The sequence below is a fragment of the Pongo pygmaeus genome, chromosome 8 (assembly GCF_028885625.2).
Source record: "Pongo pygmaeus isolate AG05252 chromosome 8, NHGRI_mPonPyg2-v2.0_pri, whole genome shotgun sequence".
NCBI lineage: Eukaryota > Metazoa > Chordata > Mammalia > Primates > Hominidae > Pongo > Pongo pygmaeus.
Window position 1 is genome coordinate 118,049,929 of NC_072381.2, and position 26,724 is coordinate 118,076,652.

The following is a 26,724-nucleotide window of genomic DNA, read 5'->3' on the forward strand; positions in this document are numbered from 1 at the left end:
CATTTATGGATAAACTGAGGCACAATGAAGTTAGCCACACAGCTAGTAAGGGCCAGCACTGGGATTTTGGGTCACGCAGTGTGAGTTCACAGCCAAAGCTCTCAATGTGGCCCAACTACTGCTCTACATTTTTAGGGTGTCCTTTAAAAAAAAAAGTCTAGCAGTGTACATATGTGAGCCAAATAACTACTGTGGTGACTTCTTACTGACGTCATTAAATTACTTGTTATTATTATAATAGATGCTTGTTTGAATGCTTCTATATGTTTATAAGCCAGAGATGATTGTTGTTATAGGTATGAGTAAAGAGACAATGCAAGAGTGAAAAGGAGAGAGAAATGTAGAAGAAGGTAGTCAGATATTGCCAAGATTATAAGAGAGTCATCCTTCTAGTATGGAATAAGGCACCTCCCAGGTAATGGGGAATGAGTCTGAAAATGATTTATTCAAGGCAGCTGGTTATTTATGAGGTCAAGCCATACCTACTGTCTTCTAAAAGGGTCTATGGTTGGAGAAGAGACTGCCTAGTGTCAACCGAATAAGATGATCATGGCAAGAGAAAACCTCATTAGAACTCAGCAGTGTGGCTTTTTAAAGAATGTTCTAAATTGCCTATAACAGTATAAGGGTTTCAAAGTTCTGGGGTAAAAACACTGTCTCCAGCATGAGCTCTCTTCAACTACTTGAGAAGGAATGCACCTCATCTTGAGTTGACTCAAGTACCTACAGCCGCTGATAACACATTAAATGAGCCCTTGCCTTGAAGAGAGCAAAAGCCTAGAGATAGTTCACTACCAATAAGCTACAGTAGGTGAGCATATGAGGATTACTTATGCATGGTGAATACACTAAAATTAAAATTGTTCTAAATGGAGTCTGACATACATATGCAAAATGAAAGGGGAAAGGGAGAGCAGAATCATTAACATTACTTATAACCTGTAAAAACCAACAGCTAAATTCCATGATGACAAAATAGACTAATGGACCTCAGATCTCCTCCACCTTTGCTGATATTTGCTGGAGTGGCCTGCGCAAGGCATCATCTCTAAATCATTATTTTCATGTTGGTTATGTTCTGTAGTTCAAATATCTAATTATGTCTAAGATAAATAGATAAATTTATCAAATACTGTTTATATTTTTCAAATACATGAATTGAAATATGTGTCTGATGTATAATGCGTGCATGCAACTTTAACATTTTATGCCATTTTGGTACTTCTGAGATTTATTCTCATATGCACTCCAAGTCATTTTTCCTTACTCAAATTTTCTTTTCCATAGAGCAAATTGGTCAGGAGATGTTGGAAAACCTTAGTCATGACAGAGAAAAGATGCAGCGAGCACGTGAAAGAGTAAGTACAAGTGATACAGTTTTTTCACATATTCAGTAAATGAAGACATAAATGAAAGGCACTGGGACATAAACAATAGCAATTAGGTAGATATATGTATCTAAGGTGAAAGAGGGTATAAGGTCTGTGGAAAGGAAAAGAAAGAGGGTGAGATGGAGCAAATAGCAGCTGACTCTATGTCTCCATTCCAGAATGCTCCCAGGTGGGTATTTTATTTACTTCTTATAGAGGAGAAGGTCACTGAGGGAGATTTTGGAGTATGTTCATCTTTTAGAGTGAAAACTATAGAATTATTGGTGGTCATCTTTCCTCACTTCATTTTATTTTTGTTTATATGTTTTTAGGACTTTGCATATTCATAGGTTGGAGATGAATTACCAAATGTATATGAAACTTTTTCAGCCTGTGCTTTGCTTTTATATCCAGTTCTAGTATCCAGCTTAAAGCTCCTAAGATTACCTCTCACATGTCATTCTCCAAATTTAAGAATTTTCCAAGTTTGTGTAGCTGTCAGAATGTATTTATTTTTGTGTATTTGAACATTTTTATTGTTTGGATTTTCTATCATGAAATAAATTGTCGCTTGCCATGCACTTTAGAAATAATCTAATTGCATGAATTTTTGTTTTGTTTTAACATTGCTGTCTTCTTGTAGCTTCGGGAAACAGATGCTAATTTGGGAAAAAGTTCCAGGATTCTCACGGGGATGTTGCGAAGGTAAGAGCAAGGTAGGGAAATATCTTTCTCTCTGTCTGTTTTTTAAAATACTATGTTTTCATTCAATTGCAGTGGGGCATATTCCATGCTTTTGAGCTTCTGCTCTTAGTACCCTGTGCAGGACCCGTTTGAAATAACAGAGCACTGATATTAACTCTTATTTGGACAGGGACACATACTAACACAGATTAGAGAAAAGGCTTGAGCTAGGGGGGTAACCTCAAGCTATGGAAAAAATTAGGGTTAGACATGAAGAATTTTTTCGTAGCCTGAGGAAGGCCCCATGGCAGGAGCAGGCTGATTTTATTTTCTATTTTGATGGCCTCCTTCTTATGGAGGGAATGCAGACCTACCATTTTCAGGAGCACAATTGCTATTAGCTTTGCTCTCTGTTGCCTTGTTTTCATTTTTTTAAGTGACGCTGTTTGGGGAAACATTTCCATTTTATGTATACACTTAAAGATGATTTATAAAACATCAAGATTATCTGAATAATATGTGCTAGGAAACAAATGTTCATGTTTTATATGTGTAACTCAACCTTGATTGATGGAAAATATGCTAAATAGTATGAGAAAATAGATGAATGAATGTAGGTAATGTTCTTATAAGTACATTCAGCGCGAAATTATTTCACATTCAGAATCTACCACATAAAAATATCATCTAGCATGACTGTCAGTTTGGAACTATGGATAGAAAAGTGAGTGAGAAACATTGAGAATCGCCTCTGGAGTGGCTTAATTAGAATTTTTAAGAAGGAAATCGTTATAGTTGATACTATAGAGACAATCATCTAAAAATAAAGTCTTCTCTGATCACGTATCCATATACAATAGTTTGCTAAAAGTATGTTTGCCGTGTTACAGACTTATTGCATAAGAACCAGTCAAATGTCTAGTGGTTTGGTCTTCAAGGCTGGTAAGATTTTTCTAAGCAGCCTGACCAGTAGCAAGCCTAAAGTTCCTGGGACATTTCCAGCCAAGGCTGGCATAATGTGACACTCCCCCTCATTTCCTTAGATCCCGACTCCCAACTCAGAATCATAAGCCATCAAATTCTGTGATTAAGAGTACTATGTAAATGGCCTAAGAAAAACTCAGAATTCAGAGAGAAGGGTAGTGGCGATTGAAAGGAATGCTTCAGTGCCTATAGACAATAAAAAAGAAAGGAAGGGGAGGGAAAAACCTCTGTTGCTTCCCTGGGAGGGCTCCTGCGTGTGAGCTGTAACGAATATTCTGCATACGTCTCCATTTTGTCAAATCTCATTAAAGAGTCCTCCTGCTTTATGTCAATTGAGCTGTCCAGAAATCATTCATCATTTTTAGTGTAAAAAAAATGATGTGGTTATTTAAATAATATCATATTAATGTTAAAGTTCAGCTGTCATTTAATGGTATGGCTTAATCAGATGTAGCATTTAGGAAAAATAGTTTATGCGGGCTCTACGTGGCTTTCAGGTTGGCAGATTCAAATAAGGATTTATGGGTTTCAAAACCAATGTATTTCTGTCCATGTTTCTGCTTGATGTACCTCACCCTTTAGTGCAGGACACTGCAGACAGTTATTTCAACAAATAAAGCATCTCCTCATATTGTGTTTGAATAAATTTGCAAGTCATTTAGAGAGGGTGAAGCACAAACAACTTCTGCAACCTTTGACTGGGCTTTCTGTAGGGAAATCATAATAACGTGGTTGTTTCAGAACCCTACGGAAGAAATTACTCCGGTGAAATCTACATGGGGTTCTCTTTGTAGGCAAACTCAGTCAATCACTGACTTATCTTCTTTTGGGATGTGTCTAGAGTATGAACAGAAATAAAAATTCCCAGATGGACATTACCTTGCTACATCTGAACCAAGGGTACGCTTAAGTCCACCTGTTCATATGCATGACAATGTATTTCACTAGGCACAGCTGGGATCTTGGTATCAGCCAGGATATTCAGATATTTTCAACCAATGCCATAACATGGCAGGTGCTCTGGGGACCAAATGCAGTGGTTTTAGTTTCTAATTACTGCCGCATATGATATACAATGTATTTTGGACTTGGAAAAAGGCACAAACATTTTACCAACCTCTCTGCTTCATTATTTTGGTTATCTCATGCAAAAGCTCTCTCTAGAGAAGTAGAGGCAGGGTTTATGTACCAAAGCCTTTTATTGAATGCTCTGATTTTGCTTTCCCTGTTACATCTCTCCCATTCATATGGCTTTCGTTTCCAGCCCTGGTGAGCTTGTGTTTCAGAAAGAAAAGCCACATTCTCTTACTCTTCTTCTTACCAAAACTGCATAGCTATGTCGTGTGTCAACAAGCGCTTCTGATTTAGGAAATGTTATGTTATCGAATCATGTACTCATCTGTCACCTTCACAAATCTATAAAAGAAATGAATGTCCTCTTTGTGCAGTGCGAGCATTTACCTGCATATAACATAAGCTTAATTATTTTCATATGATAAATTCTATGTGACTGAAAATAGTTAAATATTCTGTAGTATACCAAACCAAGGAGTTGCTTTATTTAAAAGAAAGATTGCAGGTTATTTTTAAAATTTTTTAAACCTTGATTGTTCTTAAATTTGTAAAGTGAACAGAAATGGCTTGGCACAGCTCTTCATTTGAGCCATTTTACGTAGGTCTGTTGTGAAGACAGGTGAAAACAGTGTTCCATTGGTACCAAGATCTGTGCGTATGTCCACTTGATTATCTGTAAAACTGACCAAAAGGAGATGGAGAAATAAAAATAAGTAAGCAACAAAAATTAAGTTTATAAAATCCAGCAGCCACTAAAGAATCATCTACCACTCATGCTTTTTAATATTTTATTAACTTCAAATAAGATAAACATCTATTTCCTTCCTTCTTTCCTTTCTTCTTTTCTTTCTTCTGCTTATTCACTTCCTTAGTAAATATTTAATGTCTGTATGCCAGGGCTGGGGATCCTGAAACGAAACCAATTTTATCCTCACTTTAAGAGTACTTTAGTGTAGTAGAGGACGTATGCATAAAAATGTACTATGGAAATCCACAAAATTAACGGATTCTCAAGGCAGCTGTTGAAGATTCCACAACTCCAGTTAGTCCTTGCTGGTCATTAAAAGGGACACCAGAAAAACAAATAACTAATAAAAAATACGAGTTAAATGGCTATAATGCCAACCTGTTTGGAAAAAAATAGGGAAATAGAAAATGGTATATGGAATCATTACAAACAAATTTTGAAAAGAACTAAGGTATGCAAAAAAATTGACATATAATATGTAATTTAGTGAGATAGCAACTGATTCAACCAAAAAGAAATTGCTCTTCGTGTAAGCACGCCATATTACCAAAAGAAAGAAAACAAAGGAGAAAATTGCTTCATTCAAAATTATAATAGTAAAACTCGACATCAGAACACAGCTATGGCTGATTTCCTGGAAAGTAATTTTTCTTCTATCCTGACATAAGATGGAGAGCTATCCAGGGACAAACTGTTCATTTCCTAGCTCTGTAGACAGAGTTTAAATAAAGTGGAATTCAGATAATAATGAAAATGGTCATGAAACAAATGACCATTTATGTTGTAACTGGGTCCAATAAATGGATTTTTTCATTGACTTTCACAAAATTTGATTATTATAATTGGCTGTCTTAAAGTGTCACAGTATCACTAGGAGACTTAAATGTCTCTCTTCATAGGTATGTATTTATGTATGTGTCTGTGTGTGTATTTTTTCTATACCTTTGAGCAGAAAGTCTTATTCGTTCAAACTGTTGGCAATCAGTAAAAATGAAAATTAACATTTTCAAAATTCAGAGTCAGAATAAAAAGAAATCATGATTCTATTTCCTTTTACCTCTGAAGAGTTAATGATTGATCACTAATTGTATATTTGTTTCTGAAAGTATATGAACAATGCCTCAGGAATGTAACAAAGTTATAGTTTAAGAGCTCCACTGACAAAAATTTACAGGATATGTTACTACTTTACCTTGGCTCCTCCGCTGCATTGTATATGCTGGCAAAGTGCTTATAAAAAAAAATGGCATAAGCCAGGTGTGGTGGCTCACGCCCGTAATCCCAACACTTTGGGAGACCGAGGCAGGCAGATCACTTGATGCCAGGAGTTCGAAACCAGCCTGGCCAACATGGTCAAACCTCACCTCTACTAAAAAATAGAAAAAAATTAGCCAGGTGCAGTAGCTAATAATCCCAGCTACTTGGGAGGCTGAGGCATGAAAATCACTTCAGCCTGGGAGGCGAAAGGTTGCAGAGAGCTGAGGTCGCACCACTGCACTCCAGCCTGGGTGACAGAGTGAGACTCCATCTCAAAAAAAAAAAACAAAAACAAAAAGAAAAGAAGAAATGGCATAGATGATTAACACCTATTCTGTTTGACAATCTCAAATGAAATAATTTCCTCTCTCCCCCACACTACCTATATTTGCCCCCGTTTACACACACACACACACACTCAGATTGTTTCCTTCAGAAAGTGAATTTTGTTTATCCTTCCAGTATGAGTATGGTTAACTTACTTATGCATGGAGCTGCTAAGAGGTCTTTTGTAACTAATCTGTAGTATAAACAAAGCAGACAGTATTAAATGCAGTTGACCTAGCTAGCACCATTCACACAATATTATTTAATATGCATACTTTTGTTACTTTCGAGTTAGCCTAGGGAATCATTGCCACCTATCGTTGCTATCATATTTTACATTTTAAACATAGTCTTTGGTAGAATGACAGGTAAAACATCTGGAAAGCTTAAATGCACTGTCAGAATGATTCCTAAGAGTAAATAGACCAGGAATGCCAATGCAAGATCTGTAAGCTATAGAAATGTAATTTTTAAAATAAAAACAGGTTTATTCTTACATATGCCATGGCTAGATGTTTAAGCTTCTTTTAAAAATTCTTTTTTCTCCTTCATTTTGCCCAGGAAACATTCTGTTATATTCTAATTGTTCTTATTATAATGTCTGAAAATTCAACAGTAGAGAGTTTTCAAGACTTGTGAGAAACATGTCCTTGAAAATTTGCTGTAAATTTTTAGGCACTGAAGAAAGTATCTTCTCTCATAGCACCTTGCATTTATATTTTTACTTCTCTCTTTTTCTTTTCTCTGTTTGTCTCATTCCTCTCTCAGCACATTTTACTTACTGGTGATAAACTTGGGCCCTGACCTGAAATTAGTGTAGCAAAATCTCAATGTCTAAACTATTCTTCAGCTTTTAATCAAGTGCTTATTCTTTCAGAATAAAGTGATTGAATTTCCTATAGATTCTTTGGACTTAACAGATTTAGGATCTGAGCTAGAATAATGCTACAAAGAGAATTTTTTTAAATCTTGGTTCTTTTTATGTGCATAAGTTTATTTCCGTACACTTGACTCATTGCCTTTGTCCTACGACCTCTTCAAGGCCAGCATGGGTAACGTTTTTACCAAACCAAAGAATAGCTTTGGATTTGCTTATATGTTTCTCTTTAATAACGTGTTTGTGCCTTTAAACATAGATTTTTGCTCTAGTGTCAGACACTTGAATGCAACACCTTATCTGTCAATGATAACTCTACCAGCTGCATTCTTTGAGCCTTAAGTGCATATGTGACCCTAAATCATGTATTGTACATCTTATCTGATTTTATCCTTAACAGTTCTGTGAAGGAGGCATCACTATCCCCATTTTATAGGTGAGGCAAACTGTGCTTAGTGAAGTTAAGTAAACTATCCAGATTCACATATTGTAGAAAGGAACAGAATTAGGATGTGAACTTAGTTTGCTCTTTTGACACACTACACAAGGTTCCCAAGGGCCAGTTTGTGAATCAGAACCAGTTTTCACTAGTGGTAAAATGAGAAGAATAAGAACAAACAGTTGAGTTTTTGTTATGCCAACTTTTATTGTCAGACGCTATTATAGTTCCATTTCTTCTGTGAAATAATTGGTAGCGGTAAATAATTTCCTTAAACTAAGTTCATTGTTACAGTAAATAGAAAAATAAATACTTGGAAATATTAAACATTGGCAATCATATGTCAGTCCTCCCACTGTCCCATGCCCCCCTCTCATTTCACTGACCAGGAAATTCAAAATCCATACTATGCTATGCCTTTCAGTAACCAAAAAAACTGCTACTTATGCACTCTCTGATAGGTAGGTAGCAGCCACAGTCCTAGATATTTGTTATATGTTATCTTCTTTCACTTCCTATGATAACTTTATAAGATGGGTACTGTTACTCCCATTTTAAGAAATAAGGGAACCACGGGTAAATATCATCAGAGTCTACATAAGTCATCTGTCTCCAGGGGCTGGTTTTCCTACTGTACCAACTATTTATCCTTCTATGAAGACCCAGTTTCCTCACAGATGGTCAGACAGCCCTTCTGGGTGTGCAGACAGTTGTTCCTGAAAGCAATGAACAAACCCTACTGGATCCCACCATTGAGGGTGGGCTGAAGGCGCTCAACTGCAGCTACTGTGTGCCATAGGAGTCCCAAGTGAGTGTGTTCTTAAGGAGTCCTTTCGAATTGTTGTATTGCTAAGCATAGACTGTGTGGCATTAACCAGAACCGAGAAATAACAACACCGTGCAGCAGAAGAGTCTATAATCTCCCTTACCTCCGGAATTTGACAAGTGTCATTGTTAGGAAATTTTATTTGTATATCTAACTTTGTCATCTGGAGTCTTATCCTTGCTAGAGCAAACACTTCCGGTCTTGTTTAATTATTCATGTGAAATTTCTATGTATACGTCCAGAGGCATATGTCCCAGTAGGTAAGGGGTGGTAGGCTCTGGAGCCACACTGGCTCTGCCGCTTTGTAGCTAGTAACCTTTGGCAAGAATCTCACCTCTCCGTACCTCAGTTTCCTCATCTGCAAAATAGGGATAACAATAGTCTTTACTATGGAAATTTTTATAAATGTGTAGATACATGTAAAGTGCACACAACAATGCCTGGCACATAATAAAGTGCCAGGAAACATTGAGGTATTGATTATTATCATTGTCGTCATCAGTTTTAAAAGAAATAGGGCCTGAGAGCAAAGACTAAAATCAAAATGTTAATAGTTCTTCTAGGTTGATGAATTTTAAATTTATGTTTTTAAATTTTCTTTTTCCGTTACTAGAGTTTCCTAGGAATTTTTTTTTAATTAAAAATCAATAATAATAAATCCCATCATCCTTTCCTTATGTCCCTGTTTCTGTCATGGCGCCACCATTCCCCCTTCCTTCTGGGACCCTCACTCAGCAACACTTCTTGCACTACTCTAGTGCATTCTGAGTACTACCTGGAGCAAAGCAATCCTCCAGTCTCACACATTTCCCATTTCATTTAGGCTATTTAGGGAGGGGGGGCTCCTAGTTGGTCTCTGTGCTTCTTCTTCCCTTCTTTTGCCCTTTTGAGTATTATTGACCAATTTACTGGGAGGGTGCCAGACGAGTGCTGTTTCTTCTGCACTTAGGAATCTCCCATGGTGATGTCCAACACAGAATGTCTTCCTTAGTCTCATCGCTAAGGTTTTGCAGTGAACTTTCTAGCCTTGTTTGCTGCTGCTCCGTTTGGGTAGGCAGTATGTCCCTACTAGTGGTAACTACTCACAACCTCCAAGCTAGCTTCACTCTTCACTAATTCTAGACATTTGCTTTGTCTGTTACTTCTACCTGGAATGTTCTCCTTTTGCCACCTATATAAGTCAAAATCTTCCAGTTGCATGTGGCAGAAATCCAGATCAAACTGGCCATAAAAAAAGATATATATCAACTCGTGTAACTAAATAGTCCAAGGGTAGAAGTGACTTGAAGCACAGTGTTGGCATCTAAAGGTTCCAACAGTATCATCAGGACTGGGTCTTGCTCTTTCTGTCTCGCATCTCAGATCACTTATGGATGGGTTCTGGCCTTCGTCAAGGATTCCCCTGGTGGAGACAGCTCTTGCCAGCATCTCAGTACAGCCATTGAATATAGCGATTTTTTCATTCGAATGCTTCCAGTGAAAGTAATAGCATGGAATCTTACTGATTCGGATTGGTTCTGGTTAGGTAAAAACTCCATTAATCTATGATTTGATGTTCTAGACATGAGACCCTGTGCAGGGGACGGACAGACAGACTGAGAATGGATGAAGCGTAATCCCCTCAGAAGAATCCAAGAGCTTTTTTCCGAAAGGGTAATGGATACTGGGTGGGCAAAAACAACAGATGTTACCTTTGGAATATTCCAAATGAGCTTTTGCCTATACTCTGGGTCTCAGGTGAATTACCTCACTGTCCCTCAAGCCTTCTTCACTCTCCGAGCCAGAAATGATGCATCTTGTTCTGATCTTTCACAGCAGCTTGTACTTCTCACAAGACATGAGCATCATCCACTTTGCATGTCATGTATTGTAATTATTATCAACTGTGTCTTAATTTTCTTCTAGATTTTTTGTATCCTCCACCTTATCCCCAAAAGGATGCTTTACAGCTCCCCCCACAGTATTGTGCAACCGGCAGAAATTAAGAAGGGAAGAAACATGGATGAAAGAGAAATAAAACAAAGCCAGGGAACCATGGTGGTAACTCCTGTGCAGATTCCTAGACAGGTTTAGAATTTCCCACCTGAAAGCAGAGCAGGACGCACAGTCAGCTGGAGGATCCACAGTGTTTCATAAAAGCGAAAGCTGCCTTAGTCAAGGCCCAGCATAGCCTTCTTGCCACATAGATGGGCCCTTGATAACCAGTTGATAACGTGGTTACTGGAGAGTGGTGATACTGCACGCAGCACATTGCTGTCCCCAAAAGAATGAGGAGTTGCTATAGGACCAGTTGTCTTCAGGATCCTGAGGTCAACCCTCACTTCTCTATTGTGAGATACTGCTGGTCAGGAGCCTCCTCACATTTGGCTCACGGCCATGTTACCCTGATGTAGGCCTCATCAATGAATAGTCGTTGGAAGAATGCCTAAAAATAGTTTCAGAGTTGTTATCTGGGTTCATATGGGTATAATTTGGTGGAAACCCTGCGGGTTTTTATCTATTGCACTTTGGCTACATGTAAACATGTCCATTCAAAGATAAAATATGTAACTTCCCAATAAAAGAATATTTTTCTCCATTATTTAATCACAATGGAAACACATCTTATCTTTTTTTTGATTGTGAGCCACAATTTGACCTAATTTTTGAATTACTTTCCTTTTATGATTTTCCTTTTTTCCCCTGGATGCATGCCATTCTTGAATGCCACATAGAATATGAAGGGTGCACTTTACATTTTCCGTCAATGCCTTCTTTGAATGCAGCCTTGAGCTGTTAACTCGAAGCAAGGAGCCCTAGGCCTTCCTTATAAACAAGTAATGGAGCCCTTAGCCCCCCTTGTAAATGGCTATTTATTAACATATACCATCACCAAACAACATTTTATAATTCCAGGCCCCCACACCATTACACCACTGTCTGCTCCATTGTAAATTAAGGGAGGGCTTTGGCCATCTGTTTCATTAAATGCCAGAGGCAGCGAACAATGTCTGAACTTTATAAATCGAGAGTTAGGGCTTCTCCCTCCACAAATCTCCCCCTTCTTCGGCTGCCACCACCACTACCGCCACCATATTTTTTTGTTTGAACGCTCACATTGTAAATTAGCGTATTCACACATCAATTTTAAAAGGCTAGCTGTGTTATAAGATGGGACAAAGCAAGCTCAGTAACAGCTCATGCACAGTGCAGGTGGTCGAGCTAGCTGCTACCCAGATCAAAAGTCAAACAACTGTGAATCTGCTTTTGAAAGTGCAGTTAGGGAGACAAGGCAAGGCTTATCTGCACAAACAAGGACGAGTTATAGATATACATCACAAACGCAGGAGGACAAAAGGGGGTTTCATCATCTTGCAGGGCAAGAAAACCTTGTAATGCTGACAATTCTGAGGGCATCTCTGGAATATGTGGCTTGTTTTCATTTTTGTTTTTTTCTATAATATAAAATTAGTTTTTTATTATGCGGCAATTGATAATTATTATTTACGCTTTAGTGCTGTTCCTAAAGTAGCTAAGAATTTTTTTTAAGCCACCGTTAGGGCAGGAAATGGCTCCTTTTCATGATTGCGTTTTATTTTTCAGCAGCATTTAAGGACAGACTCCTATTTATACCACACAAGCAGTTTTGTCTGTTGTAAACAAAGTAAGTGGCTGGGGATTGTGCTTTCCCAGAAATGTTTTCCAGGGAAGCCATAATAAGAAACAACTGTGTATATCTTGAGAATTTGTCATCTAGGTATTAAGAAAGAATTCTTTTCTTTTATGGGGAAAAAAAAGCTCTGTGAAGAAATATATTCCATACTCAAAAGTGTAGTTAAAATATTTCTTAAATTGTGATGTTTGACCACCTTGCTAGTATTAATTGAGGTTTTCATTTTTTATTTAAAATTATCTCTAACATTTTTGACAACGTGGAAGCTGATGTGATAGGAGGCGTCACGATTTTTTTTAACCTCAGTGTTCTTTTTAAAAGGCTGATGACTTCTTTTGCAAAGTTATGTGAAGAGTTTTGGAACCAAGGTATGAATATCAATGGGGAAAATGCCAGAATGGTAAATTCGACCACACTTTTAAAAAGAGGATTGAAGCAGTTTGGAATTATGAAAAAAACAGCACCTTAGTTTCCTGTACAATTATAGTTTACCTAGGAAAAAGCTATTCCATTGTCCACCTACCTTCCTATGGCTTAATGATTTTGTGGTGAGGGGGGAAAAGAAAACCACCTGTCAACCATTTAATTCCCGAATCAGTTAAAGATGTCTGAATCAGGTCCCCTGATGCTTTCCTGAAACCACACTCCCTGTCTCAAGCCATAGGGCAGTGGTTCCTATCCTGGAGTGGGCTTCATGGAGTCTTGAATCGCTGAAGTTTTCTGAAAATGTGTGTGCATATGTGTGTATATGCATCTTTCTGGGGCTTTTCCATTAAATTTCCTTAAAATTTTCAAAAGAGTCTACAACCAACTCCAAAAAAAAATTTGAGAAAGTGAGATATTGTTAAAGAACTGTGTCCAGTTTCCTAGCTAAATACCATTTAATTACTTTGATACTCTGGCTTACTTAAAATGCATTGACCTACAAGGAACGCTTATTTTGAATTTGTCCACAAAGTTCAACAAGACACTGAAAACACAGGGATGCCATCCTTGGGAAATCAGATCATTTGTCAAAAGTACGTCCTTAAAGACAATCAGAACAATTAAATTTATATGGGGCCTTATGGTTTATAAGACACAGTCACATATATTATTTTATTTAAGTTGTTCTTCATAAGAACTCTGAATTCATATTATCATTATTATCCTGTAGTATAGGTAGTTGAGACCTACAGAAGTTGAGTCTTGCCCAAGTTCACGCCACAAAGATAGAGCAGAACTGGACCAGTACCCTGGTTTTAGCCACAGAAATCATGTTCTTAGCAGCATTCTGGCAGTAACACCATCAGCCTCTTCTTCAACACCAAATGTTTAATGTCTACTGGGTAAAAGGGCATATGGAGAGTCTCTTAAGAATGCAATGTTAGTCATTGGAGATTTCAACAAATTCAAAACTCTGCTCCTAGGTAGCTTAATATCTAATTGGGAGCTTTTGTTGTGACATTTTAAGAAACAACAATACATAGTAACTTGTGCTACATAGTAAGTGAGAGATCATTGCTCTAGGGGATGACAGAAAGAAGAAATTCCTGGGGCTGGATGTGCAGATAAGACTTCACAGAGGAGATGATAGGTGAGAACCAGACCTGACAGTCACTGCCCCATTCTTAACCCACATATGGCATTATGCCACTTTCCTTCTCATGGCAGCTTCAAGGTAATAGCTCCTAGCAGCAGAATTTGAATCCTTGCAGGGGAACAGTGGTGATGGTGTTGCGATGTTAGGAAGATATTTGGCCACAGCTGTGTTGAGGATACATAGGAAATTAACAAAACAACTTGTAACCTCATCTGCTCATAAAGTTAATATAATGTGAAAGCTTCAATCTTACCTTAAACTGTTGAATTTTTCTCTTTTTTTCTTTTCTTTTTTTAAGGGACAGGGTCTCACAGTCACTGAGCTTAGGGTACAGTGGCCCAACAATAGCTCACTGCAACCTCAACTTTCTGGGCTCAAGTGATCCTTCCACCTCCACCTCAGCCTCCCAAGTAGCTGCGACTACAGGTCCACCTCACACACCCAGCTAATTTTTAATTTTTTCGTAGAGACAGGATCTCCTTATGTTACCCAGGCTGGTCTCAAACTCCTGGCCTCAAGCAATCCTCTTGCCTCAGCCCCCCAAAGTGCTGAGATTGCAAGCATGAACCACTGTGCCCAGCCAAGAGCCTTTAACTTTTAGAACAGGAGTGAGCAAATCATAGACAGCAGACCAAATCCAGCCTGCCACCTGTTTTTGTATGGCCTGCAGGCCAATAATGGTTTACATGTTTAAATGATTGGGAAAAATCAAAAGAAGAATATTTTTGACATGTGAAAAATTAAATTCAAATTTTTTAATTATGATGAACTCTAAAATTTTCTTAAGTAAGGCTTGAAATCACCTAATAAGATCTAATTGTAAACAATTATGAAAAATCTTTTCACTGGTTGTGCCCCAGTTTTAAAAAATATTGCAAATTTTCACACACTTGACTAAAATTACATAGTTACAAAACTTTACATATTTATAAAATTACATATTTATTAAAAAGTTCATTTTAAAGACAGGTCTTTGAAATAATACTGCATGTTGACTGTACATATTCTACATATGATTCATGAATAGATGCAAAGAATGTTGGCAGAGTACATAAATTATTTTATCGTGGCATATTATTAATTTGATAAGCATATCACTTAAAAATACTGAATTTTTTCATGTGTCCCAATTAAATCTTTATCATCAAATAGGCTTATAGAAATTTAGTTATTAGAAAACTTGCCTAGCCAATAAAGAAAAGCATTCATTTTCTATTCTGTATACATGATCTGAAGCCATAGCTTTTTAGGTCTTTTAATCCGTTTGTTCAAGGCCAAGCTATTTATATGGATAATTTTTAAAGCATCTGTATAAAGAAAAAAAGAACATTTTATTTATTCACTGGGGTTTTTATGTGCCTTGAAATTGCATAGATAAAGTATTTTCGAGCTCATGGATCTGGAAGAGATAAAAGGTCTCTTATTTTATAAGGCTTTATGTAAGCTTTTCAAATGTACAGTTTTCTCATGGATAGAATTTTTTAAATAAAACATTATTTCACTATTATAGCTAGAGTTTGATGTGGGCATCCCTTTTTCTTCCCTGAATTACATGTTAAATTATGTGTTTAAGGTTGTTTTTATTGTATTTTACCTTCTGAATTTTAACAGTTTTCTTGTTGGAGAAATTAATTTACCAATCTTCATTTTTAGTAGTGGGCAACTATTTAATCAAACCAGAATATTAAGTGTTAAATATGAGTAGAAAACTCAAAAGTCAAATTTAAGAAACAGAGAAAGAAACATACCACTTGGTTTTTGCAACACACTGATATGATGAAAAATTATTTACCTCCCCCTCCTTAAGAACTTTTGCTAAGCCTGGTAGACTGAGAGAGAAGGAGCATTTTTAAACTCAGGGGCGACTGGATCCAGACTAGATTCTGGATGAACATTAGCTGCTGTTAGCTCTGCCATGTCAGGGCCAAGAAACAGCTTTCCCTGGCTGGAGCATTCCCAAGCTATCATGGCCATCAGACAGGTGGGGAATAAATATTGTAGAATGGTGGGACATTTGGAGAGCTCGCTCCTGATCCCGGGGACTCAATTTGGACGGGCTTCAGTTGGAGCAAACAGGTGTTCCTGGGAGGAACTGTCCTCAGATGGCTGGAGGGGGTGCCATTCTTTCACACACATAAAAAGTTCCTCTTCCCTCTGCCCACAGGAAAATTAGAATTAACTACAGCTTTTTCTTTTGAAATGGAAAAAGAGAAATAAAAATATGGCACCAGGTTTTGGCTCTGGCTGGATTTCCACAGAGCATGCAATCTATGATAAGTGATGAAAATTCTTGAAGCAAAGCATGCTTGTAGTTTCAACATTGGAGATGCTATAAAAAGTAGATGAATGCAAAGAATCTTTTTACCAAAAGATGTACCTATAAAATCAAATAGTCTTTCCTTCTGTTATTCATTTGTTCATTCACCAAATATTTCTGGAGCAGTTGCGATTCCCCAAACACTGGGCTAAGTGCTAGGGATGAGAGTGTAACATATAACAAGGTCCTGCCCTCAAAGTGCTTGGCCTGAATTAGTAATTGGTTGGAACATGAAAGTGAACCTGAGTGGTCTTTGGGAGACTATAGACAGAAAGTGGTTGCTGACCTCAGAAAGATTTGTTTTTCTGCAATATTACCATATCAAAGATATGACTAACTTGTTTTATTTGGGAATATTCTTTTTAAATCATATTTTTCCTATAAAACAGAAAATAGTAATATTAAAGGAATTTTAAAATTAAAAAAATTGTTTTTAATCCCTCTACCTTGAAGCAAGCTATTCCTTTGACCCAAGTATTCCCTTCCAATCTTTCAGTCATGTTTCAAGTTCAGTATTATATTGCTTTACTCACTTAATATTATAATCTTAAAGTTTCCACATAGTCTTTGTGATTTGTATTTTTGCCAAATTTTAAAAATTTATTATAATAAAGGATTTTTAAAAACCTCTTATTTGGGGCCAGGCACCGTGGCTCACACCTTAATACCAGCACTTTGGGAGGCCGAGGTGGGCAGATCACCTGAGGTCAGGAGTTTGAGACCAGCCTGGCCAACATGGTGAAACCCTGTCTCCACTAAAAGTACAAAAATTAGCCGGGCGTGTTGGTGGGTGCCTGTAATCGCAGCTACTCAGGAGGCTGAGGCAGGAGAACCACTTGAACCCGGGAGGTAGAGGTTGCAGTGAGCTGAGATCGCACCACTGCACGCCAGCCTGACAACAAAAGCAAGACTCCGTGTCAAAAAAAAAAAAAAAAAAAAACCTCTTATTTTGTAAGGGTAAAAAACATTATCAAGAAACAGGGAGAAAATTATTCAATTATTCATAATTATACTGGCTAAAGGTCACAACTCTTAATTGGAATATTTTATTCCAGTTTTTTCTGTGTATTTTATGTACAACATATGAAACTGTATATCCTATTATTTGCATTTAGAGTAAACGGAAAGTGTTTTCCCATGCCATTAAAAACTCTTTGTAATCATTATTTATATGGTTGTATGGTATTCCCTCATAGAAATATTTCCTTTGTGTTAAACGTACAGGTTTTTTCTAGCTTATAGCTATACAGTGAAGCTATGTATCTTCATTCATAAACTATATTATTGCTTAGTGTGGCATCCTTGAAGATAATAAATGCTCATCTCTTTTTTTTTTTTTTTTCCTGAGACAGAGTCTCATTCTGTCACCCAGGCTGGAGTACAGTGGCGTGATCTTGGCTCACTCCAACCTCCGCCTCCCGGGTTCAAGAGATTCTCCTGCCTCAGCCTCCTAAGTAGCTGGGATTACAGGCATGTGCCATCACACCCAGCTTTTTTGTATTTTTAGTAGAGATGGGGTTTCACCATGTTGGTCAGGCTGGTCTCGAACTCCTGACCTCGTGATCTGCCCATCTCGGCCTCCCAAAGTGCTGGAATTACAGGCGTGAGCCACCACACCCGGCCTGCTCATCTCTTTTATGACTTCCTCATTCTTGAGTCCTTAGCTCTCTAATCTTGAAGTCAGCTGGGATATATCTTCAAATAACTTTTCAAGAAAGGTATATGATTTGGATCAGTTCTTTTTTCTATATAGGAACTGCCACCAACTGCATATATGTGACATACACATATGTATGTATCTGTGTACATTGGGCTGGCTGTAATATTTTTAGATCCTACTCTTCTTAGGAATCTATAGATGTGGAACCATTGTCTTCTGGCATTTCATGTTTCAGAGTAGCAGAAAAATAGACCAATTTATGGTACTCTGGAGTGACATGTTGTAGATTTTGTTTGTTTAGTTTTGGTTTTTTAAATCTTTGGAATTGTACAGAGTCTAGATATTTCTATATATGAGGTCTTTCACTCATTTTGCATGGATCACAGAACTTTAAATCTGCAAATTCAAGTCTTCCCTCTACCCACCAGGAGAGGTTTTTTTAAAATCATGCCTTGGATTATTGCTTCCATTTCAAATTTTCTGGTGTCAGCATCATCCATGATTCTCACACTAGACCTCTGTATCTCTTATGTTTGTCATGTTTTAAAAATAATTTTATTCTCTTCTTTTTCTTCTCGTTTATCTCCAACACCATTAACTCCCCTCTCTAGCATTGTTTCTAGTCTATGCTGCTGGTTATGTGAGTATTAATGCTGCTGTTGCATTACTGGTTTCCCTGAAATATTTTCTTTATCCTATTGCCTCATCTCTTATCTCCTTGAAGTCTCGCTGGTTCTTACCTTACCGTTTTCTGCCCTGGCTTTATAAAGCTTTACCTTCTTACTGTTTTTATTAAGGATGCCAGAGTATTTTCAAAAACAGTTTTTGGTTTCTTTAGTTCATAAGTTTCAGAATCGCATTCTTTCTCAGAATCTTTAGGATGTTGTTTTTTTTCCCCCTTGTTCTGTAGTATCGATTTTTCCCATCAACCTCATGTTATTTTGAGTTTTTTATTTAGTTACTCTTCAAAACGACTTCTTGAATCTGCAGATGGAGAGCTGCTTGATATGATCACCTCTGTTCCAATTCCCTCTGTCTGTGGACTATCTTTATTGGAAAGAAATGAGACTTCTTCCTTCTCCCACTCCTTGACTCTGTTGGGAAAAATGTCCACCCCTTATGTGTACAAATGTCATCTCCTTCCCAAGCTTACCGTCCCACCACCACAAAAAAACACACTATTTATGAAGACCACAGTTCCCAGAATTCAGTGCATGATGCCATACCTTCTCTATAGCTACCTAATACTGATTTATTGTTTTCCTGAGAACTCTGGTTTCCTTACTGCATATAGAACAGAAACAAGATGGGGAATGTGGAGAAAAAGAAAAGAAGACAGCAGTCCAAATACCTCCTGAGTTACAACACTTATAAGAAAGATTGCATCTTGATTTCTGGTTGTTACAAACCATGCACTTTCTATCTAGTAGAAGACTATGTGGCAGGTGAACCACTTTCATTTTTCAACACAGTTCATTTTTTGTAGCAGTAGAAAATCCTAGTCTCTGGCAGTTTGTGATGTAAGTTTTGGTGGTGTAAATTTTCATCATCTTCTATTTTCTTCATTCAAATGTAATGGACACTTTGATAGAGGCAGCATTAGGATCCATGGAGAGGCACCATTGTAAACTGGAAGCTGAGTGATTTTTAAAATTGCCCTAGATAAGGGGGCCATACAAACTATTTCTATAGCTCTACCCTTGGGCCTGTCTGCCTGGGTGGTCCTGTTTTAACTGTTGGTATTTAATTATTGATGATTTACTGACACAAGGCATGGAAGCCTTAGGGAAAATGAATTCCGACATGCTAGTTTCTTTAGATGAATCTTCTTTGAGGTTTAAGTGTCCTTCTAAGTGGTATAGTGAGGCAGGATTTAGGGGGCCACTTCAAATACTGCTTCGCAAAGTCAGCCACAGCGTAAGTGCCTACTATAGCTCTGGACAGAATGAACCTTATTAAAGGGCCAAGTTCTTTCATAGTTTTCATGTAACCCATTGATGTGTTTCTTTTCACACGTTATTTCCTCTTGAACATCACTGGTTTCATGGTGTTTTTCTAAGGCTTCTGAAAGGTACTACAAACTATGTATGTAGACAGGATTGAACTCCACCAAAAGGTGGAATTTTTCTTTAGGGGCACTGTGCCATCAAAACTGAGCTGGTGCCCAAATGCCTCCCTTTAGAGCTTGCTGGCTTGATCATGCAGCTGTGCTGTCTTCTCAGATGCTCTGTGGGCACCGCTGTAACCTGTTCCCTCAGCTCTGCTGAGTGTGACATAATCAGATTCTTTGCTGAGAATCGGTGAATGGAGAGGTAGAGGGGAGCCAGGGCTACATCCTGGAGGACTTTAGGAAGCTGCAGATCAGATCAGAGAGCCTGGATAGGCAAGGATGAAATCAAACTTCACCACATCAACAAAACAGGCCTAGGCATACTACAACTTTTTTTTTTTTTTTTTTTTTTGAGATGGAGTTTGGCTCTGTCGCCCAGGCTGGAGTGCAGTGGCGCGATCTCAGCTCACTGCAAGCTCCGCCTCCCGGGTTCACGCCATTCTCCTGCCTCAGCCTCCCGAGTAGCTGGGACTATAGGCTCCCGCCACCACGCCCGGCTAATTTTTTGTATTTTTAGTAGAGACGGGGTTTCACCGTGTTAGCCAGGATGGTCTCGCTCTCCTGACCTCGTGATCTGCCCGCCTCGGCCTCCCAAAGTGCAGGGATTACAGGTGTGAGCCACTGCGCCTGGCAACTTTTTTTTTTAAGCAACAATTTTGCTTTAATAGGACTTGAAAATTTTCACCCAGTTTCGCTTTAGGGAAAAATGTATCAACAATATGTCTTGTCAAGATATTATTTTTAACATTTTCAGAATGAAACCCATCTCTGGGCACTGGGGTTCTTTCTTGGTGCACACCTGCCTCGTTGATCAAGTTCTCTGGCTTTTATTATTTCTGCTTGCAAATAGAGATGCATAACAGCCAGCCTCAGAAGAAGGAGGGGCTGATTTCATCAGCATGACTAAAGCTGACAGAGTACTTGAGAGGACCTGGCAGGGTACTGCGGGACATCTTGGCCTTGCAGATCTGTGAGGAGAAGGAAATAGGCACAGCCCTACAGACATGAATCAATGGACATGATATGGAACCATCCTGGCCAGTGACCAAGTCTTTTTTTTTTTTTTTTTTTAAAGACTGGGTCTTGCTCTGTCACCAAGACTGGAGTGCAGTGGCGCAATCTCAGCTAACTGCAACCTCTGCCTCCCAGGTTCAAGTGATTCTCCTGCCTCAGCCTCCCGAGTAGCTGGGATTACAGGCGTGTGCCACCATGCCCAGCTAATTTTTGTATTTTTAGTAGAGACAGGGTTTCACCTTGTTGGCCAGGCTGGTCTCGAACTCCTGACCTCAGGTAATCTGCCCGCCTCAGCCTCCCAAAGTGCTGGGATTATATATGTGAGCCCCTATGCCTGGCCAAGTCTTTTTCTTCTCATTTTTATTACACAAATAGTAACATCAAAGCAAAAGAAAACTTTTTTTCAATGAAAAGGAAAAAAAATCACTCCTAGCACCATAACCTACCCCATCTATAATGATCTCTCCCATCCCTTTTTTTTAGTTTTTACTTTTTATTCATCTGTTGACATTTTTCTTCATATGGCTCTAATTGTAGTGTAGCCAATTTTAAGTTCTGCCTTTTTGTTGTTAACATTGCAACTTGTACTACTAATGTCAATTTTTTTTTTTTTTTTTTTTTTTTTTTTGAGACAGAGTTTTGATCTTGTTGCCCAGGCTGAAGTGCAGTGGCGCGATCTCGGCTCACTGCAACCTCTGCCTCCTGGGTTCAAGCTGTTCTCCTGCCTCAGTTTTCCCAGTACCTGGGATTACAGGCACGTGCCACCACACCCAGCTAATTTTTTTGTTTGTTTGTTTGTATTTTTAGTAGAGACGGGGTTTCATCATTTTGGCTAGGCTGGTCTCAAACTCCTGAGCTCAGGTGATCCACCCGCCTCAGCCTCCCAAAGTGCAGGGATTACAGGCATCAGCCACCGTGCCCGGCCTACTAATGTCAATTTTTCATAGTTATTATAGTTATTGTAGTTAGTGGGTGTTTTAAAAATCAAGTTATTATGACATATATGGAGGCTCAGGAAAGCCCAGCAGTGTGTGGTTGACATTAATTTGTTTTCAGAAAATAAAAGGGCTGCCTCTAGCATGTCCTTAGAGCTCCTCAGCCTGGTATTTAAGAGCACTCTCAGTTTTGACAACTGGGTACTGAGAGTTATTTGTACCTTTCTATAGTGTCCATCCAAACCACTTGCATATATTAATTTTAACATGTTTGATGATAATATTGATGACAAAAATGTATGTATAAGCAGAGCAGGCAAGTCACTCTGGTAGGGAAAAGTGCAGTGAATTCTGGAAATAGCCCCACTTTTCCCAAGGTATTCCCTAACTGACTGGAAGGTAATACTGAACTTGGGTTAAGGCTCCATGCATTGTCTTCGTCAGATGTCAGTGCTTGGAAATGTCATCAGTAACAGTCATGTGCACCTACCTGGTCATGTGTTAACCAAGTGTAATGTGTCTCCACCTTGCACAAAGCACCGAGGGGCAGCCTCTGCATTCCGGGGGCCAGGAGGAGGGCCGGAGGGAAGGGTGGTTTTGGAGCTGACTCCAGGAGAGATGGGTGGGGCGCCCTGGTAGGAGGTGCTGGACAGCCAGGGGGCAGCATGGGAGCATTTTGTATGTGATGAAGGAGGACAGAGAATTGGAAGAGGGGGATAAACAAAAACGTCACCATTCTTCCTGAGCCCAGCCCTGGGGAGGATGATGGATGACTTTTTGTCATCTTTCGTATTTCCTCAGGGGCAGCTAAAACAGAATCTCTCCACTGAAACCAGAGGTTGAAAACTGGAAGTCTGTGGGCCAAAAGTGGCCCACAGAATTTTTTGCTTTTGCTCTGCACAGTTTTTTTTTTAATTAAGTTATTATTTACATACAGCAAAATTCACCCATTTTAACTGTAGGGTTGGATGTTTGTTGGTATGCATATGCAGCTGTGTTGCCTTGCTCCACCACCACACATCAAGATATAGAAGTTCCCTCACTCCAGAGGTTTCCTCCTATCCCTTTGCATTCAAATCTCTTTCCCCACCCTGCCACAGAGAGCCACTGATCTGCTTCCTGACATTAGAGTTTTGCCTTTTCTAGAATTTCATGTAAATGGAATTATACAGTGTGTCATCTTTTGTATACGACTTCTTTCACTTGCATAGAGCTTTTGAAATTAATCCATGTGGTTGCATATGTCAGTATTTCATTCCTTTTAATTGCTGAGTAATATTCCAGAGTGGGGGTATACTACAATTTATTTATCTATTCACCAGTAGATGAATATGTAGGTTGCTTCCAGTTTGGGGCTATTATAAATAATGCTGCTGTGAATATTTGTGTATATATCTTTTTGCGGACATAGGTTTTCATTTCTCTTGGTAAATACTTAGGAGTAGGATTGATGGGTCATATGGTAAGTATATGTTTAATTTTATAAGAACCCATCTGATTGTTCCCAAAGACACTAAACCATTTTGCAGTCCCATAAACATGGATGAGAGTTCTGGTTGCTCTGCATCATTGCTCTTAAAGCATCCAAACACTCAGAACCCATTAAAGGGCCACATGGCCTCCAGCTCACCCCAGTTCCTATTTGACCTATTTTCCTCATTTACATTACCCACCTGTCACCTGTGGGTTTGTGACCTGTGTCATTGAGCAACTTTATGCCCCATAGTATATAGCAGGGCGTGACAGTTAAGATCAGGGTCTATGGAGATTCTTGGTTGGACTCTGCATCTTGCCATTTATAAGCTGTCACTTTGGACTTCCCTCTGAATTCGCTTCTTCATCTGTAAAATGCTAAAAACACCTTATTTATTAGCTGGCTAGTTGTAAAAATGAAAAATACAGAGCATGTGAAGCACCCATCACAGGACTGGGCCTGTAGAAAATGTACAATAGATGGTACCTGTTAGTATCCTTGCAATAGCCCCATGATTCTCTATTATATGTGTGTGCTTCAGAGTCACCTGCACAGATTTTTTAAAAACATAGCCCCTGCCCAGCCCTCCTTTAGAATGAGAACTTCCCAAGCTGGGCGTGTACATGTGCATTGTTTAAAAGTCCCATAGTTCGGGTGAGGTGGTTCACACCTGTAATCCCAGCATTTTGGGAGGCCAAGGCAGGCTGATCACTTGAGGCCAGGAATTTGAGAACAGGCTGGCAAACCCTGTCTCTACTAAAAATACAAAAAAATTAGCCAGGCATGGTGGCGTGTGCCTGTGCTCCCAGCTACTTGGGAGGCTGAGGTGAGAGAGTCTCTTGAACACAGGAGGTGTAGGTTGCAGTGAGCCAAGACCGTGCCACTGCACTCCAGCCTGGGCAACAGAACGAGACTCTGCCTCAAAAATAAATAAATAAATAAATAAACGAAAGTTCCACAGATAATTGGTATGAGCAGCCTTGGCCTACAACTGTTGGTTGGGAAGATGTAGCAAGGAACCCTACATTCTAAACTCAATTCTACTGCCAACTAGCTGTGTGACTTTGGACAAATCACTTAATCTCTCTGAGAGAGCTAGTTTAGTTGAGATATGACTGTAGCAAATTTGGTCTTTCACAATTATTAGGTTCTTCTTGGTGGACAGTGGCTACATTTCGAGGCAGATGAATTGGAGGTGGTTGAGGTCTATGCCTGTATCCCAAGTAATATATCCAAATGAAAGCAAATCTCAGCCTGGATTCGGGCATACATAGAAATATGAGTTAGCAGGCATGCACAAAACCATCACTCAGCATGTCCAATAGGCCCAACGAAGTCCTGTCCTCTTTCCTGATGGGAGGGTACATTGCCAGCAACTTGCATGGAAGGCTCACTTGAGGCAGATGTGAGACTGTGTAGCAATGGGAGTTGGCTAACCTTCTAGTCAAAGTGACATGGTAAAATCCTCCTTTGAATGGATGGATTCAGACCAAAATCTGAATTCAAGGACACCATTCAGGGAGACTCAATTGGGGTCACTGCATTCTGATAACTTTTCCACGCATGCTGTGGAAGTGCGAGTGACACTATTTCAAGCCAGTCCACATATCTTCAATACTGTTTCTAATGTCTTAATAATTATTAGTTATGCTAATTAAGAGTAACTAATTAATAAGATAAAGATAGCTGCCACATATGTACAGATGCCTCTGGAATGTGGCTTTTCATTAGTCTTTTAAATGTTACTAAACACCTCTGAAATGTATATTCCCGTTAGCCCACTTCAGTTACAAACTTGCCACCCTAGAGTGTAGATTAAAACGAACTAATGCACATATATGTCTCCCTATCTGTGCAGAAGTACTTTAAAGTTAATTACAGACGGTATAACAGTTGGTTTCTGGGGTTCCATCCAAACTTAAGATTCTACAATTCTACAAATGAAGGGTCCTAGTAAATGTACTTGTTTCTCAGCACAACTTCTCCTCATCCTTCTGTCTGCTCTTTCTGGAAGCCTCTGAATCCCCCAGGCCATGTCAGTGTCTTTCCCCTCCCTGTACCTTCGTGGAAGCACACACCTCTTTCATGGCATCTTATTTCAGGCCCAGAAACATGCACTGAGGATTCCAGCCTTTGTAAAATGGCATCTCTTCTGATTTACCCACACTGACCTGCCTTATTTCCCAGATGTCAATGATTTGAGTAGTACCATCACTGTTTTTATTGCGGGGAGGTGGGGAGGGCATACCTACCTGCCTAACACCTGTATTATTTTTCCTTTAAATTGGCCCAATTTCTTCTTCTTTAGCTTTATCACACAGAGTATTGCCTGTGGTTTTAATGTGCTAGCTATGCATTTTTTCACACGTTAAAATAGATGCATAACTAAATACCTGAAATAAAATGTTAAAAGTAAGTAATCATCTGCGTGCTGCCTAAAATCAGCTCTCGTTTCTCCAGTGGTCTGCACACATCACAGTGGGAACCACTGCTGCGCTGGCCTTGGCGGGTTCCTTGCCCATCTCCCCACCAGACAGTAAGTCCCTGGAGGACAGGGACGAGCTTTCATCTCTGCCTCACCGTGTCAGTAAATCTGGTGCCTGGTGCATAATATGCATTCAATAAATGTTTGATGAATGAATGTCTCTCTCACGAGCACAAGTGAAATACCACAGCAAACACAAATATCTGCTATTTTCTCTCACTTTGATTCCCAACCTCTGATAAACTCTTAAGCACTCAAACATGGAATCAAAACATAAATAAGTACCAAACATGTGTAAGTGAAGTGCAGCCCATTTTTCTACCTCTTAAAATTTTTTTCTTAAGTAACTGTTATTTATTTAGTTCCCCTAATGTTAAGGGGAAAGAAGTTAAATGATTTAAATTTGTAAATAATTCTTTAAAAATAACTGGCGGGGCGCGGTGGCTCATGTCTGTAATCTCAGCACTTTAGGAGCCTGAGGCAGGCAGGTTGCCTGAGGTCAGTAGTTCGAGACCAGCCTGGCCAACATGGTAAAACCCCATCTCTACTAAAAATACAAAAATTAGCCAGGCGTGGTGGTGGGCACCTGTAATCCCAGCTACTGGGGAGGCTGAGGCAGGAGAATCTCTTGAACCCAGGAGGCGGAGATTGCAGTGATCCGAGATTGCACCATTGCACTCCAGTCTGGACAACAAGATTGAAACTCTGTCTAAAAAATAAATAAATAAGTAAATAAAAATAAAAATAGCTTATCTGACACAAGGCTCAAGGCACCTTCACTGTGTAAAATGTAAAGATCTTGAAGAACTCTAACTTCAGAGTTGAAAATGGTGCTTGAACAAAAGCAGTGATCAAATTATTATCTCAGTTTCCCAAAGGAAGCACAAAAGATAAATTAAAAGGCCCTAG

The 26,724-nt window shown here is 39.0% G+C and overlaps 1 protein-coding gene across 11 annotated transcripts in view; it reads left to right on the top strand.

Moving 5' to 3' along the window:
• Positions 1 to 26,724, top strand: part of VTI1A (vesicle transport through interaction with t-SNAREs 1A) — a 436,058-nt gene that overhangs the window by 218,591 nt on the left and 190,743 nt on the right. For 5 of the 11 annotated variants that reach the window (XM_054503165.2, XM_054503170.2, XM_063670270.1 and 2 more), the window contains 2 exons: positions 1,288 to 1,358; positions 2,014 to 2,075. In XM_054503165.2, the coding sequence (XP_054359140.1) occupies positions 1,288 to 1,358; positions 2,014 to 2,075 (133 nt within the window). Of the gene's footprint in view, positions 1 to 1,287; positions 1,359 to 2,013; positions 2,087 to 8,420; positions 8,575 to 10,147; positions 12,436 to 26,724 lie in introns of those variants that run through there. The other 6 variants (XM_054503169.2, XM_054503166.2, XM_063670272.1 and 3 more) reach the window with 4 other exon arrangements.